At 36.1% G+C, this 19050-nt stretch overlaps 1 protein-coding gene across 3 annotated transcripts in view; it reads left to right on the top strand.

The window, feature by feature from the left end:
* The window catches only part of LOC107667206 (rab11 family-interacting protein 3-like), a 31651-nt gene extending 15706 nt beyond the window's left edge, over positions 1–15945 (top strand). Inside the window, exons 5-14 of one of the 3 annotated variants that reach the window (XR_001631766.1) lie at positions 3703–3915; positions 7183–7218; positions 7607–7694; positions 8627–8871; positions 10969–11050; positions 11265–11402; positions 11491–11646; positions 13978–14118; positions 14196–14799; positions 15245–15945. Coding sequence is in view for 1 of the 3 variants with exons in the window: in XM_016458819.1 (XP_016314305.1) it covers positions 3703–3915; positions 7183–7218; positions 7607–7694; positions 8627–8871; positions 10969–11050; positions 11265–11402; positions 11491–11646; positions 13978–14118; positions 14196–14309 (1213 nt within the window). In the remaining 2 variants the exon portion in view is untranslated. Of the gene's footprint in view, positions 1–3702; positions 3916–7182; positions 7219–7606; positions 7695–8626; positions 8872–10968; positions 11051–11264; positions 11403–11490; positions 11647–13977; positions 14119–14195; positions 15193–15244 lie in introns of those variants that run through there. The other 2 variants (XR_001631765.1, XM_016458819.1) reach the window with 2 other exon arrangements.
* The last annotated feature ends 3105 nt before the right edge of the window (positions 15946–19050 follow it).

Below are 19050 nucleotides of genomic sequence, written 5' to 3'. Positions count from 1 at the left end.
CCTGTTTCTGCTTCCACTCAAAATAGGCATTTTCAAAATGATATAATAAATTATTTGTGGAGTATTTTGAGCTGAAACATCAGACACATTCTGGGGACACCAGAGACTTATTATATATTGTAAAAAGGGGCATAATATGTCTCCTTCAAAAAGCTTAAATGAAAAGGTGAAATGTTTAAGAAATAATCTTAAGTTGAAGAAGTTCTAAAACTTTTAAAATTTAAAACTTGATTGAAAATAAAGCTAAATAGAAAAAAACTAATTCATATTACAAACATATACCAAAATAAAATCACACACAACAAAATTAAAATAAAAGTAAAAAACAAAAGCTAATTTAAAATAATAAAAAAAGACTATAATAGTATATAAAAAAAAATACTAAAATAACACTGCAGAAATGTGATGATGTCTAATGGTGACCATTGACCCTGTAAACCATGTTGTTTCATTAGCCTTGAATGTATCAGCAATAATCTCTAAAAATAAAACAACTTACTGATACAATGTATCACCTTAGGACTCAGTGTTCTCTGGAAAAAACACTTTCTGGTCTTTAACTTCCTAACTTCCACAAAATCAATTTTTTGGATTGCGTTTGTCCTAAATTTTGTGCAGTGAGTGTGCAGTGTTGTTGTGCGGTGTTGTACATAAGAAAGTCTATTTGTGTTTATGCAATCTGCTGACTAGAGTTTCTCATTTCCCAAGAGCCGCTAACATCAGCTCAGCTGACCGAGGTGTTCCTGTTTCCCGTGTTATCGGTGTCAGTCTGTATTTTCCTGTCGTCCAGTTGCAGGAAGTGTGGAGTTTGCTCTTTCTGTCTTCCTGCGGCCAAGAGTTTATCCATCTTTCACTCTCTAGGGTCCGTTTCGCTCTCGCTCTTTTACTATCTTCTGTCATTGTAAAAGATCCTGGCTCTCAGCCCTCGTGTGTTTCTCTTGATTTAGCATTCCTGCTGTGTCAGGGTCACGCCGTCTCGCTATTGCGTGAGACTCACATTCTGAGTTACGGAAAATGCATCTTCTAATTTTATGATAACTTGCAGATTTTTCTCTGGATCTTTGACTTCTGGTCTCAGATATCAGTACTTGGCATTAAGGGTTTGTTCAGATCCCTCAGACTAGTCTTAGTTAAACTAATTTACAAGGTTTATTTAGTCAATTTTGTTGCATTTATTAATGCAACGTGTTTCTGTGTTCAATATGTGTTTTGAGTGTCAGTTGGACAACTTAAGTTCATGCATACGGAGATTAAACTGATTATAGAGCATGCTAGCACACACACTGGGTCACCGTTACTGAGCTCTAAATCAGATTAAGACGCACACACATCGCCACCCAGCCGTATGATTTAAGCATATGTAACTTTGCTTGCACAGGAGATTGATTCAGATTTACCGAGTCACAGACGTCTGGCAGGAATGTCCGGCAGATTAAACTACATGTTACCGCATGTAAAGCTAGTTTAGGCTAGTTCGTTCTGGGTAAGCAGTGTTTATTATCGGTCGTGGGAGTTTGGTTTGCATTGACACGCTGTGTGCCCAGTTGCTCCGGATCGCAAAAGAATGGCCGAATCGCTTTAAGATGCGGTCGCCACCTTCACGCGTGCTTTGTGTGACTAACCGCAATGTTATAGTGAAACGAGGGTGAGTATTTGAGGGTTTTGTGTGTTTTTGTTATGTCGAATATATAAATATAAAAATATTTTTTTTATTGTGTGTATGTAAATACTTAGGTCTTAGTTTGTCCTTCTTTTACACCGTTCAAAAGTTTGTGATCGGTACAATTTGTTAATGCTTTTGAAAGAATTCTCACCAAGGCTACATTTATTTGGTATAAGCACAGTAAAATGCAGCAATATTTTGAAATATTATTATGATTTAAAATAACTTTTTTGTATTTGAATATATTTCTGTAATGACAAAGCTGGATTTTCAGTCTTCAGTGTCACATGATCCTTCAGAAATCATTCTAATATCATTTGCTGCTCAAGAAAATTATTATTGTTATGCTGAAAACAGTTGAGCTGTTTCGTATTTTTGTGGAAATTGTGATGCATTTTTCATGATTTTTTGATGTATAAAAAGTTCAAAACAACAGCATTTATTTGAAATAGAAATCTTTTGTAACATAAATGTCTTCACCGTCACTTTTGATCAATTTAGTGTGTCCTTGCTAAATAAAAGAACAAAACAAAAATTCTGACCCTAAACTTTTGAGCGGTAATGCATTAAAAGTACTTTAAAAGCGTGGTCACGGAGTTCACCAATCAAGCGCATGCACTGGCCCGTCTGTCAGGAAACCAGTGATCCAATCAGCTGTTAATAGACTGGAACTTTTGTGATGTTTTTCATCATTAATGTTAAGTTTTGACGTGACCTGCTCATGGTCACTGTCCTACTCTGAGTCTGTTCACCTTCATGAGCACTTCTGAAAACATTGGCATTGTGCTGTGGATTGTTTAGGTTTTGTGCTGTTCTTTGTTTAATCTAACTGGAATTCTTCAGACGTTTTTTAGGGCTGCTGGGAGATTAAAGTGAATTATCAGATTATCTTCCTCAAGACAAACTGTTCAAGTTCTGCCTCACACAAAAACACATAAGAATGTTTTTCAAGGAATTTGTTCTGTATTTTTATTGTAAGAATAAAAAAAGAGCAGACTTTGATCAAACAATCAATCAGTTGAAATTGTAAAGCTATTAGAGAGACTATAAATATGATGTGATAAATATTATGAAACAATATATACTTGATCAAAAAAATGAGACAATTAATACTTTGATTCAGCAAGGATGCATTAAATTGATCAAAAGTGACAGTAAAGTCATTTGTAATGTTACAAAAGATTTCTATTTCAAATAAATGCTGTTCTTTTGAACTTTGTTCATCAAAAAAAAAAAAAAAAAACCTGAAAAATTGTTTCCACAAAAATATTAAACAGTTTTCAGTACTGAAAATAATAGTAAATGTTTCTTGAGCAGCATATTAAAATGATTTCTGAAGGATCATGTGACAAGACTGGAGTTATAATGCTGAAAATTCAGCTTTGATCACAGGAATAAATTAAATATTAAAATGCATTAAAATAGAAAATAGTTATTTTAAATAGTAATAATATTCTACAATATAATTGTTTTTACTGTATTTTTTATCAAATAAATTTTAAAAACATTTTAAAATCCTACAGACCCCAAACTTTTGAGATTCATTTTTAGATTTATGGCCACAAAAAATAATAGTAAATGTTTCTTGAGCAGCATATTAAAATGATTTCTGAAGGATCATGTGACAAGACTGGAGTTATAATGCTGAAAATTCAGCTTTGATCACAGGAATAAATTAAATATTAAAATGCATTAAAATAGAAAATAGTTATTTTAAATAGTAATAATATTCTACAATATAATTGTTTTTACTGTATTTTTGATCAAATAAATGCAGCCTTAGTGAGCATAGAGACCTTTTAAAAACATTTTAAAATCCTACAGATCCCAAACTTTTGAGATTCATTTTTAGATTTATGGCCACAAAAATAAAAATGTATTTTAATGTATTAATTTGCTACAAACTTTCACCATTGTTTCAATTATAGAAACTATACTAAAAAAAAAAAAGATTATATTAGCCTGGTATTTTCAACAGCATTTAATAAACCCAATCAGTGGCTAGATAACTCATTATATTCCATGTGTTTCTGTTATAGGTTCACATTGGGCTCTGATTTGAATGGCCACACCCTCGTGGCCGTGATTGGAGGAGAGGAGGAGCACTTTGAGGATTTCGGTGAGAGTAACAACACTTCAGACCTGCTGCTGGCCAATCGGGAGGATGGAGGGGTGGGGCCAGAGGGGGAGGGAACTACAGAGCCACACCCAGACAGCCCACTGCCCCGCCCACTGATGCTGCTGTCGCCTAGGTAACACACAACAAACACAAACATATCCTACAAATAGCGGATAAAAACGTTTTCATACTGCTTAAGTATTGTATAGCTTATACACTCCAAATATAGAACACAGTGTGCCATTATTCTTTAAACTTGGAAAGTATAAACATAGGCACTGTAAATGTTTATCTGGGCTGTACTGCATTTGCAGCTTGACACAAATAGAAATACACTATTTCTAGTTTCCACACAGTGAGAAAGAGAAAGTGAGTCAGCGCAGCATCGAAGGTCATGTGCATAATGAGACATGGTAGAGAGACTTCCTGACCACAGACAACAGTCTCATTTACAAACCATGTGTGTGATAGACAAAACAAAACAAAACCGAACGTGTGTGTCTGTAAGATGGATTGAGATGTTATGATCCCTCTGAGCAGTGTGTGTATGTGTTAAAAGGTAAACCGCCATGATGTCCTGCTGACTGCTCTAATATTTCTCTAGTGAGGTGTTATGATCAGCGGGTAAAGGTCGAGTTGTTGTGGTTATTGTTTAACTGCAATGCTGGTGATGTCAGGTGTATGCGATCCAGCACACTCCTAGACACTAGAGAAGAGAGCATGGAAACACACTCTCAAACCTGTTGAAATAAACACACACACAGCTCCTGCTGCGTTACTCCTGCACTGTTGTGCTCACCTCTGTGTAGATCCTCCTCCGTCCTTCACTTTCTCAATTCAGTGTTCCTCGTTCTCTCCCTCCCTCTGCTCATCACTGAACACTCGCGCACTCCTCATTTCTCCTCTACTCATTTCTTCTGATTTATTTTTGTATTTATTTCTCCCGTCGCGTCTTCTCCTCTCTTCTGATTTCTCCTCTGCTCATTTTTTCTTATCTTCTACTAATGTCTCCTCTTGCATCTTCACCTTTCTCCTCATTTCTTCCATCATATCTTCTTTGCTCATTTCTCTTGATTTATATTCTATTTCTCCTAACGTTTCTTCTCCTCTCCCCTGATTTCTCCTGTCCTCTCCTCATTTCTTCTTCTCCTACCCCTGCTCATTTCTCTCCTCATTTCTCCTCTTCTCTGCTACTTTTGCCTTATTTATCCTCTACTAATGTCTCATTTTATATTGTCCTTTCTCCTTATTTCTCCTGTTATATCTTCTCTCCTCATTTCTGTACTCCCCTGCTTATATCGACACTCCTCTGATCATTTCTACTGATCTATCTTTTACTCCTTCCTCCTGTCATATGTTCTCTCTTCATTTCTCCTCTCTCCTCTCCTCTACTCTTTTCTCCCCCCCTCTACTAATTTCTCCTAATTTTTTCCTCTCTCCCACTCGTTCACCCTGTCGTGCCTTCTCTCCTCTGCTCATTTCTCATTTCTCCTTCTTCTGCTCATTTCTCCTCTCCTCATTTCTACTGTTGTTTCTTATCCTCTCTCCTCATTTCCTCATTTTTCGCCGTATCTCATTTCTCCTCTCCTCATTTCTACTGTTGTTTTTTCTCCTCCTCATTTCTCCTGTTGTATCTTCTATCTCCTTATTTCTCCTCTCCTCTGCTCATTTCTCCTTGTTTGTCCTCTATTCTACTGATTTCTGTTCTCCGTCTCATTTCTCCTTTCCTTATTTCTTATCTCCTCATTTCTACTATCATATCTTCTCCTCTTTCCTTATTTCTCCTCTCCTCTGCTCATTTCTTCTCTGCTCTTTTCTCCTCTCCTATTAATTTCTCCTCTCCTCCAACCATTTCTAATTTCTCCTCTCGCCTACTGATTTCTCCTGTTGTATCTTTTCTTCTTTTCTCATTTCTCCCTTACTTCACCAATTTCTCTTAATTTCTCCTCTTGCCTACTCATCCTACTCCTTCCCTCTGCTCATTTGTCTTTTCCTCTGCTCTTTTCTTTTCCCCTCATTTTCCCCATTGTATCCTCTCCTCTCCTCTCCTCTCCTTCAGTCGGAGGCGCTGGAGTTTTTCTGCACTCACTGTCATAAGCAGATCAGTCGTCTGGAGGATCTGTCCACGCGACTGCAGTTGCTAGAGATGAATAGGTAACACGCCTGCAGCATGTGCACGCCTCCCCCATGTGTGTGTTGAGTTTGACCACTGTACACGCACACACTCACCGTCTGCATGTGTGTGCTTCATAAGCATGCAGGCATCCGTACAGTGTTGCATGACTCGTGTGAAGGCTCCGTGTTTGTACATTCTGTAGGTGAAGTTTGTGGTGAACATAGATGCTCTGCTGTTGATGCTGTGGTGTGGTGTGTGTTGTGTGTGTATTTGATGCATGCACAATAGTCTTTAAGTGCTTTTGAGATAAATTTTACCAATATAATACAGGCTACATAATATAAATACAAGACAGTGTTGATAGCTTAGAAGTCACAGGTTAACAAGTTTCTTAAAGAGACAGTTCACTCAAAAATATCAATGCTGTCTTCATTTGCTTACCTATATGACTTTCTTCTTCTGTACAACACCAAAAAAACATATATTTCATGTCCAGGGAGCTCTCTTCCATAGAACGACTGCATTCATTGACCAACGGATGTATAGATTTCACAATTGAGATTTGAGAGCTATGGTGAATGGGGCTGTTTTTCAGTAAAGTTTTGGTCTTATTTGGTCTATCGTATGACTTTAGAAGACTTGGAATATAGCATAAAAGTCATAAAGTCTAGTAGCATAAAAGCATAAAAGTCATAAAGTTAAAATCTACGGGTTTGGAATGACTTGAGTTTTCATTGTACTGTACCTTTAAGAACTGTATTACATTGTGTTAGCATTCTACCCGAGTTTGCATAAAATATTAAATGTTATGTTGCATTGGTCAGTTTTTCCAAAATCAGGAAAGAAAAATAGCCTTTTCCTAAATTTGGAAACAATTTCTCCAACTTTAAATTGTTAACATATTAAAATATGTTATTTTGTTTAAAAGATCATGGAAAATCCTGGCTTGTCTCAAGCGGCAGTAGGGAACATTTGATGAGGGTCTGTTTTTTGATTCTGAATAGAATAGACAAAGCCATTTCTCTGGGTTCAGACTTGCGCAACAAGAACAGAATCTCTTTTCACGCATCCATGTTACACCTCCATAAATACAGTGTGTTTATTTCCGTGTGCTGTGAGGTCATTACCATTGAAAGAAGAGCATTGATTCAGCCTTCAACTTTAGCGCTTCGCTGAGTGTTTTTTTGACCTGCGGTTCACAGGTCACGGATGGAACGAGAGTTTTTCCTCTTTTCCCGCTCTCTCTTCCTGACTCGTTTCCTGTTTTTTCTCTTTTTTTTATAGTTCCAGCAAGAGGCTGTCCAGTAAGAAAGCAGCAAGGTGAGATCCTCCCTCTCAATGCACCAAATAGTTTTAAGGACAAAATGACAATGGAAGTCTTTTGTGATGTTTCGTGTCATTTTGGATGCTTTTTCTGCTCACTTAAATTTTTCAGAAAACAAGACTTGCATCTTAAGTAATTTTGCTTGCAAAATTAATAAGACTTAATATCTTGCAAATATTGCAAGTAAATGTATCTTCAGTCAAGAATGTTTAGAAAACGAGAAAATACTGAGGAGGAACATCATTTTTTGCAGTGTTCTTGGTCGACTATGTTTAAGTTTGCTGGTCCACCAGCAAGAATAAAAAACAGGCTGGACCAGCATGGAAATTCATGCTGGTTTATGGTTCAGCAGGGAACATGTTGAAATGTTTGTGTGTTTTTCAGACACTTGCAGCAGTCTGGCACTCTGGATGTCATGGGAGATCTGACTCAAGACATTTTGAACCTTGCGGATCGTGACATCACAGACAAGGTTCAGAAACTAATATAGAAATTTTGTCAAACTGGTTCAAATGATGCATTTGATGTGGATTGGGTTGCTAGTTTTGTCATCAAATGGCAAAAAGTTATTTAAAATGTTAATATTACCATGCTACAATATCTTTTCAACTTTATTTATATATCTCTTTATACAGACCAGATCGTTTCAAAGCAGTTTCACAGTAATAAACAGGAAAATAACACAATCAATGATGCTACAAATATGAGACAAGTTCAATAATGACAGCAGAATTTGAATTTAAGTCAGTTCAATGTTGATTTAATTCAGTTCAATAACTGTTAAGTTGATTGATTATGAAAAAAGTTCAGTTCAGCTATAAGCAGCTCAATAGTGTCATTATTCACCTCAAATCAGTTTAATGTTGATTAAGTTCAGTTAAATAAGTGTTGATGTCGCAAAATAAATCCATTACATTTTTTCTGCTACATTCTCAGTTTCTGTGCATCAAAATTATGCATTCTTTTTGTAACATGTTTATTAAAATAAAACTAGGTTTTTAGTATGCAGTAACAGCTTGATATTATGACAGTTTAAATTAATAACGATACTTTTGTTGGAATATGTTACTGGTTTAATTTAGATCTATTTCAACAGATGATTCCAAGACTCTTTCAGTTTTGACAAACTTTCATTTGTTATCCAGCTAGATAATGTTACCTTTGTGGCATTTAAATCAGCAAAATTTGCAACAGCTATATTTAGTTTAAAACAAATAAAACAATTTTTTTTTAACATTACGCTATTCACTCATAAAGCAGCTCAGTTCAGTTAAAGTTTTGTTCTCATCCGACTGTAACAGTGCAGTCAAAAATGCAAAATTATTAACATGACATGGACATAATAGAAAAACTGATGTTTTGTGAATGCGAGAGGGATTTGGATGAAGGCTGTCTGTCCTGCAGGTGTTGCTGTTGGAGAAGCGCGTGTGCGAGCTGGAGAAGGACTCGTCGGAGAGCGAAGAGCAGCATGCACGCCTGCGGCAGGAGAACCTCACTCTCGTCCATCGCGCAAATGCTCTGGAGGAACAGCTGAAGGAGCAGGAGCTGCGCGCGGAGGACGACTTACTCGCGCACACACGTAAACACAGAAATGCTCTGAACAAACTCCAGCGAGAGAGAGACCTGGAGATCGAGAACCTCCAGGCCAGGTGAGGGCGGACCGAAGATACCTTTAATGATTAATGTAGAATGGGATTTTGAGAAAATTTGCTGTGAGCAACCAACAACATGTTTTTTGCATGTTTTATTTATATCTAGTTTGGACAAAATTGCAACAGACTTGTCAGGGTTCAACCAGATTTTTTTCTGCTGGATTCGCACTTTCCCTGCCACAAAAATTATAAATAATTTATAATATTATAATATTAAAATTACATTTTTATATGTCCCTGAAAAATATTTATTAAATTACATTTTCTAGGTTTTTAATATGCAATACCAGCTTTATATTAGGAATAGCAAAACGTTACTGGTGAGCAGTGTTGGGTAAGATAAAAAAAGTAATGAATTACTAGTTACTAATTACATCTTCAACAGTGTAATTAAATTACTCTACAAATTACTCTCTCCAAAAAAGTATTTAAATACTTATTACTAATTACTTTCTAAATCCTATATCAACCTCGTCAAGTTAATGATACAAGAATAAACATGAAACGGTTCTTTTAATTCTTTCAAATAACCATTATTCTGGTCACACTTTAGATTAGAGTCCAGTGCTCACTATTAACTAACTATTAACACTGACTTTTGCCTCAATATACTCCTAGTTACTGCTTATTAATACTTAGTAAAGTAGTTGTTAAGTTTAAGAAGGAATTGGGTAGGATTAAGGATTTAGAATAAGGTCTTGCAGAATAAGACATTAATATGTGCTTTTTAAGTAATAATAAATAGCCAATATCCCAGTAATATTCATGCTAATAGCCAACTAGTTAATAGTGAGAATTGGACACTAAAGTATTACCAATATTCTTATTAACTCACCAAAGTATTTAAAGTGAGAAGGGTACATAAAAAGCATGCATTTTAAGGTTAGACTTTAAATTTTGATGTTAAATCCACTGTTGTATTGTGTATAAATGTTCTACAGTCTATACACAGTATTAAGTTCAATTACATAAGAAGTAACTAATTAAATTGCAGAAAAAATAAGAGTAATCCCTTACTTTACTTTTTCAAGGGGAAAGTAATTCAATTACAGTAACTAATTACTTAGTAATTAGTTACACCCAACACTGCTTTTTTTTTTTTACCCATTTTAACTGATGATTCCAAGATTATCTTTTTCTTTTAATTTGGATAAATCTTCATTTATATTATCCAGGTATATCATGTTACTTTTTGCACAATTTGCAACCACAACATTCCGTTTTATTGCAAAAAACAATATTTAAATTGTGAAACATTTACAAGATCAAATGAATTCAGAGACTTGCCTGTTTATCGGCTGTGTATTTCCTAAGTCTTGCACCACATACTGTTAAGCACATTTGGGGAGGTGTCATTTTATTAACAGTCCTCCTGAGAAAGTCATTAGCTCAGGTACAGAGTCTTATAATAGTAGAGAAATATGAAGACATATGCATCACATGCAACAAACACGGTTTCTCACTGTTCATATATTCCAGGATGATTATAGTGTTGTTATTGTTAACTAAAACTAATAAAATGTAAAATAATAATAATAATAAATAACATGTTTTTAATTTACACAAAGCTGAAATATTTTTTTTAAACTTAAAAAATTTAGAAATGTTGCTTTGGCAACTAAGTGAGTTAAAGTAATAAAATTACTAAAATTAAAGTTGAAATAAAAATAAATTAAAGCTACATATAAATATTTTTAAAAACTATAACATTACTAAAACAAACTGGAAATATAAAAATAAAAGCCAGTTCAAAATGTTGATAAACAGTATATAAATAATGCTTAAAATAACCCTACAGCTGAACAAATTCAAGACAGCTTTAATGGTTTCTGTGTTATTTTGTCCAACTCTTCTGCGTGAGGATAAGATGTTTGCCATCTGCCATCTAGTGGAAAACAGCATAAATTCAATTTGATTGGTTTGGTTTGAAGTAGCTCTGAGATTACTTGGCTCGACGTTTAATATAATCTGGCTGTGTTAACATGACTTTTGTTTTCTCTCACCCAGTATTGTGTTTGAATGTTTTCATTGTGCGCTCTGCCCCAAAAGAAAATATTATGGTGCATTTTTGTCTGTGTGCCCGTGTGTGTTCAGGTTGCATCAGTTGGATGAGGAGAACAGTGAGCTGAGGTCATGTGTTCCCTGTCTGAGAGCCAACATCGAGAGACTGGAGGAGGTACCAACACACGCAGAGTCTCATACACGTCTGTAGATCACATACAGAGTCCAACATGACCTGTTTGTCACATCTGCCAATGCTGAGTGAATTAAGAAGAATTAATGACCATCAAACCTATTTTTACATTATTTTGATTCATTGTTAAAGTCACTTGTTAATAATAAAAAAATAGAAGTCCAAACGATGTCTAAGATGGAGTAATTTCTTTCAGGAAAAGAGGAAACTTCAGGATGAGGTAGACGACGTCACAGATCGACTGAACGAAGAAATCGAATCTCGCAGGAAAATGGCCGACAAACTGAGCCATGAACGTCACACAAACCAGAAAGAGAAGGAGTGCACTCAGGGGGTGAGACGTCTTCTGTTTGTCTTTATAGGTGCGGTCACATGGTTGTTCATCACTGCCATGGCTGTTAATGGCTTCTCTGTGTGTGTAGTTGATAGAGGACTTAAGAAAGCAGCTGGAACACCTGCAGCTGTTTAAGTTGGAGACTGAAGTGAGAAGAGGCCGATCGGCCAGCTCCGGCCTGCAGGAATACAACACTCACATGAAAGAGAACGAACTGGAGCAGGAGATACGCAGACTCAAACAGGTATAAACACACTCTTAACTGGTAAGAACTGACTTAACCTGTTAACCCACATCTGGATGGCAGCACTCTGAACGCTCTTAGTTTGCACGTGTCAATGTTTACAAATAGATTAAATAAAAAGGGACAAAATTAATCTTGACAAACAATATATCATTCTAAAGGTCTAAGCCTCAAGCATCGACAATAGATCGCTGTTTTTCAATGGAAAGCTTATAGATATAGTCTCAGAAAAATGGTTGCAGGAATCAAATTTTTCATGGTATCTTCTTCAGATTTGAAATATAAACTCATGAGACCTGACTTTCAACCCATTACCTTTCTGGATTGCTCCAGGACTGATTTCATGTATTTGTATATGAAATTTAAAAAAAAAAATTCAAGGCACTTCAGTGTCTATAACTTTTTATCTTTTTGAGCATTATCAACTCTGGATGATGGATAGTAAAGCCCAAAGGGTCTTCTTTCCAAAGACACCAAAACACACATTGTGTGAGTATCACACTGTTGTCAGGAACTGTTACAATTTTAAGTTAGGTAGGTCATTTTCAGCTATGAGTCCCAAAATGTGGGGTGCAGGTTAACAGGTTAAACTGGTCAACACAGACTGAAGCACAGACTTAAATAGGCTTAAAGGGGTCATACAGTGGGGGACTTTGTAGAAAACGAAGCGTTTGAGAGAGGCGGGGCATAGAGGACCTACAATAATGTACAGTATTTGAAAAATAATGTGTTTTTTGAACATTAAAGCATGTCAACATATTCTGTTACACCAAATACACAAAGTAATGATCTTTAAAAAAGCATCATATGACCCTTTTAAAACAGACTTAAAAACAGACTCAAAATGGTAAAAAGCAGATTCAAACAAGAAAAACACACTCGAACACACTTTTAAAAAAGTTTGGTAAAAACTGGTTAAAACAGATGAACCCAGACTCAAACAGCTAAAAAACAGACTTAAATGCAGAATCAGACTGGTCAACAGACTAAAACCAGACAACAACAGGTAAACACAGACTCGAATAGGTAAATGCTGATCCAAACCGGTAACAAACTTAAACAGAGACTTGTTTAAGTTTGTTGTTAATGTTAACAAAGACTTACAAAAAACAGGTAAAGGCTGATTCGAGACTCAAATTCATACTAGTCAACAAAGGAACAGGAAAACAGGAAAAACCTAAACCCCAAAGACTCAAACTGGTAAACACAGACTCCGACTGGTCAACGTAGACGTTAAACCAGGTTCAACCACAGACTCAAATGAATCCACACAGACAGAAAACAGGTAAACACTAACCCAATACTCAAACAGGTAAACTGACTCAAATTAGTCAACACAGACTAAAAAACTGGTAAGACTGACCCAAGACCCAAAGTGGTAAATATATTCAAACTGGTTAACTTAGACTAAAAGCACAGGTAAACACAAACTACTCAAATTAGTTAACAGACTAAAAAGAACAGGTAAAGACAAGACTCAAACTGGTCAACTCAGACTGGTTAACACAGACGGACTGTGTTGGCTAATTAGTCAACACATACTAAAAAACAGGTAAAGACTGACGCAGGACTCAAACTGCTAAACAGACTGGTCTTAAACTGGTAAACACAAACCCAAAAGACTCACAGTTAAACAGACTAAAAAATTAGTCAACACAGACTGAAAAACAGGTAAAGACTGACCCAGGAATCAAACTGGTATACTCAGACTAGTTAACACAGACTCACACTGGTAAACACAAACAGACTGTGTTGGCTAATTGGTCAACACATACTAAAAAAACAGGTAAAGACTGATGCAGGACTCTTAACTGCTAAGCACGTAAACATAAACCCTGAAGACTTAAACAGGTAAACAGAATTAAGTTAGTCAACATAGATTGAATAACAGGAAAAGACTGACCCAGGAATTAAACTGGTAAACTCAAGAGTAGTTAACACAGACTCAAACTGGTAAACACAATCCAAAATAACTCAAACAGGTAAACAGATTCAAATTGGTAAACACAGACTGAAACAAACAAACAGATAACTACAAACCCAAGACTCAGACTGGTACACACAAGCCCAAAAGACTCAAACCGATAACCGACTGTGTTTGCTAATTAGTCAACACAGACTAAAAACAGGTAAAGACTGACCCAAGACTTAAACTGGTTAACAAAGACTGATAAACACAGGCTCAAACTGGTAAACACAAACCCAGAAGTCTCAAACAGGTAAACAGACTCTTAATTAGTCAGCACAGACTAAACGGATAACAACAGGGCCAAGACTCAAACTGGTAAAACAGGTCAAATATCTATGTTGTGGTTCTCTCTCTGTGTGCAGGATAACCGCAGTCTGAAGGAGCAGAACGACGAGCTGAACGGTCAGATCATTAATCTGAGCATCCAGGGAGCAAAGAGTCTTTTTACAGAGTCACTCTCAGAGTCACTCGCTGCCGAGATCAACAACGTCTCCCGCGCTGAGGTCTCTATCACACTGTTATGCTTATGTATGCTATTGATATGAACACTTTGTGATATTTAATGTGTGTTTGTGTACAGCTGATGGAGGCCATCCACAAACAGGAGGAGATCAGCTTCCGCCTGCAGGACTACATTGATCGCATCATTGTCGCCATCATGGAGTGTAACCCCTCCATCCTGGAGGTCAAATAATCACCATTGCGACAACCCTGATTTATGAACTGAAACGGGAGGCGAGAGGCATAAAGAACAGACTTGCAGATGATGTGAAGAATCCAATCATTATTTTGATCAAATAATTTAACAATTCAGAGCACTGTTAGTTGAATGAGTGTGTGTGTGTGTGTGAACGGCCCTGTCCTTCGGTTCCTGTGACTTCCCTGTGTTTTGGGATTGAGGCGCCAATTCCCTCTGTATATGTGTTCACAATTCATAGATTGAATTTCAGTGTAAGAAACTAGTTTAAGTTACCAGTGTAAGTCTGGTTTAAGCAGTCACACCGTTAGCCCATGTGAGGGACATTTGCTGACCTGAGGGTTGAGCGTGTGCGTACGATTAGCTCGTAAACGAGTTTTTGCAGAACGTTTTTTTCTTTCAATTCTTATTTATTAAGATGATGCAGAACGCAAAGGATCAAGGGAGGCCGACGCCCACCAAGGGAGCTCGCAGTGTTGCATTGTGGGTAAGGTAATCGGTCCTGTGCGATTTCTCGCTGAGGATATCCGTTAGCCGCCTCCTGTCCTGGATTCTTTCCAACAGACTTTGATTTTCTGTACAGAAGACTCTTTAAATCTCACTGGAAATGTTCATTGCACTCTGATTAATTTTATTTTGAGATAATATTGTTTGCTATTTAAATTGTTTGAAAGAAAATGAGGGTGAAGTTGTTCTATCAACGTTGGCGGGAAAAAGAAGCGGGCACGAAAGGGAAATCGAACCGTTAACAGACACGCGGGGAAAAAGGACTTTTGCTTCTTTCTGCTTTTCAAAACTCTCTCTGTCTCTCTGGTGAAATTTGGTGTAAATATCGATCTAGAACGTTTGTATTTTTCGTTCTTGGAATCGTATTTTTATGGACAAATGGAATTAAGGTTCCGTTTCATTTGTCTTCCACTCTGTTCCAGCAGCACGCCATTATGGAAGTACATCCCTCTCATCCGGCACAAGCATGTTTGATTTGTATTTTTTTTTTCCTCCGGAAAATCCCAAGCTGCAGTTCACATGTTTCTTTTCCCTCTGGTTTTAAGACCCGTCCTATCAGTTTTTCTTATAAGACGATGTTGGAGAACATTAGAAGACGATTCCACTGCTGTCACGTCTGTATGGCTGTTTTAAAGCTACTGGAATGATACTGATGGACCTTAAAGCGCGGGAACTTTGCTTCTGTAAACTTTTGAATACACGTGCGTTTACCGCCGGCTGCCTCGTTCCTTAATTTCCTTACAGAGACGATAAGGAAAGGCCTGAATCTACTGCTCTTGACCTGTCTGATGTTAAACAGCTGTTTTCAGTGTCCAAAGACAGCATTTCACCGCTTAGAAGGAGTTCTGCTTGCCACTTAGACTTTAAAAGACTAATAATAGTTATAAATACATGTTAATAAAACAAAAAAGTACTCCTCGTAATGAAGGATACAATTGTAAAAAAAAAAAAATGTTTACTCTAATTGTTGAGGTTACTGTATAAATGAAAGATATCAGTATTGTCTTCTGTTTTGCTTTCTTTTGAAGATGCCCCTATAAGATGTATCTTTTACAGTTCGGGGTTTTAAAGATTTTCAAATAATTGTATGAAGGTTAAAAGAAAAGTGAAAATAAATTAGTCACCAATAAATTAAGTGCAAATAAGTTCTTTGTGGATGTTTCTTGTTTTATATACATCACTGAACCGACTTCACATAAACACCAAACTAGAATAGAATAGAACCTACCGGTGCGAATGCAAGTAACATTATCAGAGACATACTTTTGGGCCTGTGACAACGTAACGCTACAAAATTACACATCCATGTACTTTTCAACAAATTATGCAAATAAATAAATGAGAAAATAAAATGGAAAGACAAAACGAGTTTTTGCAGAACGTTTTTTTCTTTCAATACTTATTTATTAAGATGATGCAGAACGCAAAGGATCAAGGGAGGCCGACGCCCACCAAGGGAGCTCGCAGTGTTGCATTGTGGGTAAGGTAATCGGTCCTGTGCGATTTCTCGCTGAGGATATCCGTTAGCCGCCTCCTGTCCTGGATTCTTTCCAACAGACTTTGATTTTCTGTACAGAAGACTCTTTAAATCTCACTGGAAATGTTCATTGCACTCTGATTAATTTTATTTTGAGATAATATTGTTTGCTATTTAAATTGTTTGAAAGAAAATGAGGGTGAAGTTGTTCTATCAACGTTGGCGGGAAAAAGAAGCGGGCACGAAAGGGAAATCGAACCGTTAACAGACACGCGGGGAAAAAGGACTTTTGCTTCTTTCTGCTTTTCAAAACTCTCTCTGTCTCTCTGGTGAAATTTGGTGTAAATATCGATCTAGAACGTTTGTATTTTTCGTTCTTGGAATCGTATTTTTATGGACAAATGGAATTAAGGTTCCGTTTCATTTGTCTTCCACTCTGTTCCAGCAGCACGCCATTATGGAAGTACATCCCTCTCATCCGGCACAAGCATGTTTGATTTGTATTTTTTTTTTCCTCCGGAAAATCCCAAGCTGCAGTTCACATGTTTCTTTTCCCTCTGGTTTTAAGACCCGTCCTATCAGTTTTTCTTATAAGACGATGTTGGAGAACATTAGAAGACGATTCCACTGCTGTCACGTCTGTATGGCTGTTTTAAAGCTACTGGAATGATACTGATGGACCTTAAAGCGCGGGAACTTTGCTTCTGTAAACTTTTGAATACACGTGCGTTTACCGCCGGCTGCCTCGTTCCTTAATTTCCTTACAGAGACGATAAGGAAAGGCCTGAATCTACTGCTCTTGACCTGTCTGATGTTAAACAGCTGTTTTCAGTGTCCAAAGACAGCATTTCACCGCTTAGAAGGAGTTCTGCTTGCCACTTAGACTTTAAAAGACTAATAATAGTTATAAATACATGTTAATAAAACAAAAAAGTACTCCTCGTAATGAAGGATACAATTGTAAAAAAAAAAAAATGTTTACTCTAATTGTTGAGGTTACTGTATAAATGAAAGATATCAGTATTGTCTTCTGTTTTGCTTTCTTTTGAAGATGCCCCTATAAGATGTATCTTTTACAGTTCGGGGTTTTAAAGATTTTCAAATAATTGTATGAAGGTTAAAAGAAAAGTGAAAATAAATTAGTCACCAATAAATTAAGTGCAAATAAGTTCTTTGTGGATGTTTCTTGTTTTATATACATCACTGAACCGACTTCACATAAACACCAAACTAGAATAGAATAGAACCTACCGGTGCGAATGCAAGTAACATTATCAGAGACATACTTTTGGGCCTGTGACAACGTAACGCTACAAAATTACACATCCATGTACTTTTTTCAGCAAATTATGCAAATAAATAAATGAGAAAATAAAATGGAAAGACATTTTAAAAAGCTGATGCAATAATTGAAATCCCTTGGCCTATGTTATTTATCCACCTTATTTTGCTAAATGAAGTGCCATAAACGGTAAAACTATTTGTGATACAAATCAGTGTGTTTATGATAATAAAACAATATTACAACAAATATATAATTTTGCAATATCAAGCAGCATGACCGGTTGTTTCTGTACAAGTAAAGTAACCGGAAGCTAATGGCACCGGAACTCTCGCCCATTCAAGTTACAAATGGCCGCGCCCGTTATTACATTAAAATTAAGGTGAATTAGCAGACAAGTTTGCTTAAAATAATACTGATCAGTTGCTTATTTTCACAAGTCACATGAGTTCTGTTTAATTCAGTCCTATTATCAACTAAAGGCTGTTGCCCATCATAGAATACATATGTAGTGCATATAGCAGTTAATGTTTCAGTAAATCGTACAGATGTAGGTGATTGATTAATTAATTATATTGATAATATAATATCATCAATATTTATGCTGTTTGTTCACATGTAGAAATAAAAAGGAATTATTTTAAAGTACTATTCAGTTTTTGGGAAGTACAAATGCCTTTGTAAGGATTGATTAACTTATTCTTGATGAACTTGATAATAAATAAATGAACAAAAAGTGATTAACTATGAACTAGAATACAACAAGCCTAAGAGGGTTTACGTGTCCTGTAGCGCTGTCTAGTGAACTGTTATGGAACTGAGTTACCGATAGGAACGTTTGTTCTGACAAATGTGCTTCTACACGGACACGTATTAGATAGGGCTGTTCGATTCCGAAATTTTTGGAATCGAATCCAATTCCTTGTTCTGGAATCGATGGGAATCGATTCCTCAATGTTTTTTTTATTTTTTTTTATTCAACAATACAAACATTAAAACATTATGGCAGTACAATTATCAAAATCATAAATAAAGACAAGATAAAAACAAAAACAGGAAAAACAACAGAATATACACACAGATTTGTTGCCAGGGTAACAACAACAAAAAAACAAGGTAATACAATGACATCTTAAGAAGACAAAAAGGACGAATATAAAGATACTGTTTTCATAGCTTTCAAATGAACAGAACTTTGGATAGTTTCCACATACTTATCTAAGTCCACTTTAAATAAGGAGAAGAGAGGTTTAGAGCCAGTAAACTTTTGTTTATGTATGTGAAATTTAGCTAACAGGAAACATAAATTAATTATGTAATATTTTCCGGTGTTCTCTTTTGAATAGTCAAACAATCCAAAGAAAGCATCATTAAAACAAAAAGAGAAGTCACTTACAAAAGATTGAATAAACACTAAAAAGTCTGACCAAAATTGTTCTGTGTAGGAGCATTGCCAAAACAAATGAATGAAG

Source organism: Sinocyclocheilus anshuiensis, unplaced genomic scaffold (genome assembly GCF_001515605.1).
Source record: "Sinocyclocheilus anshuiensis isolate Anshui unplaced genomic scaffold, SAMN03320099.WGS_v1.1 scaffold415, whole genome shotgun sequence".
Taxonomy (NCBI): Eukaryota; Metazoa; Chordata; class Actinopteri; order Cypriniformes; family Cyprinidae; genus Sinocyclocheilus; species Sinocyclocheilus anshuiensis.
This window is presented reverse-complemented; position numbering and strand designations above follow the sequence as displayed.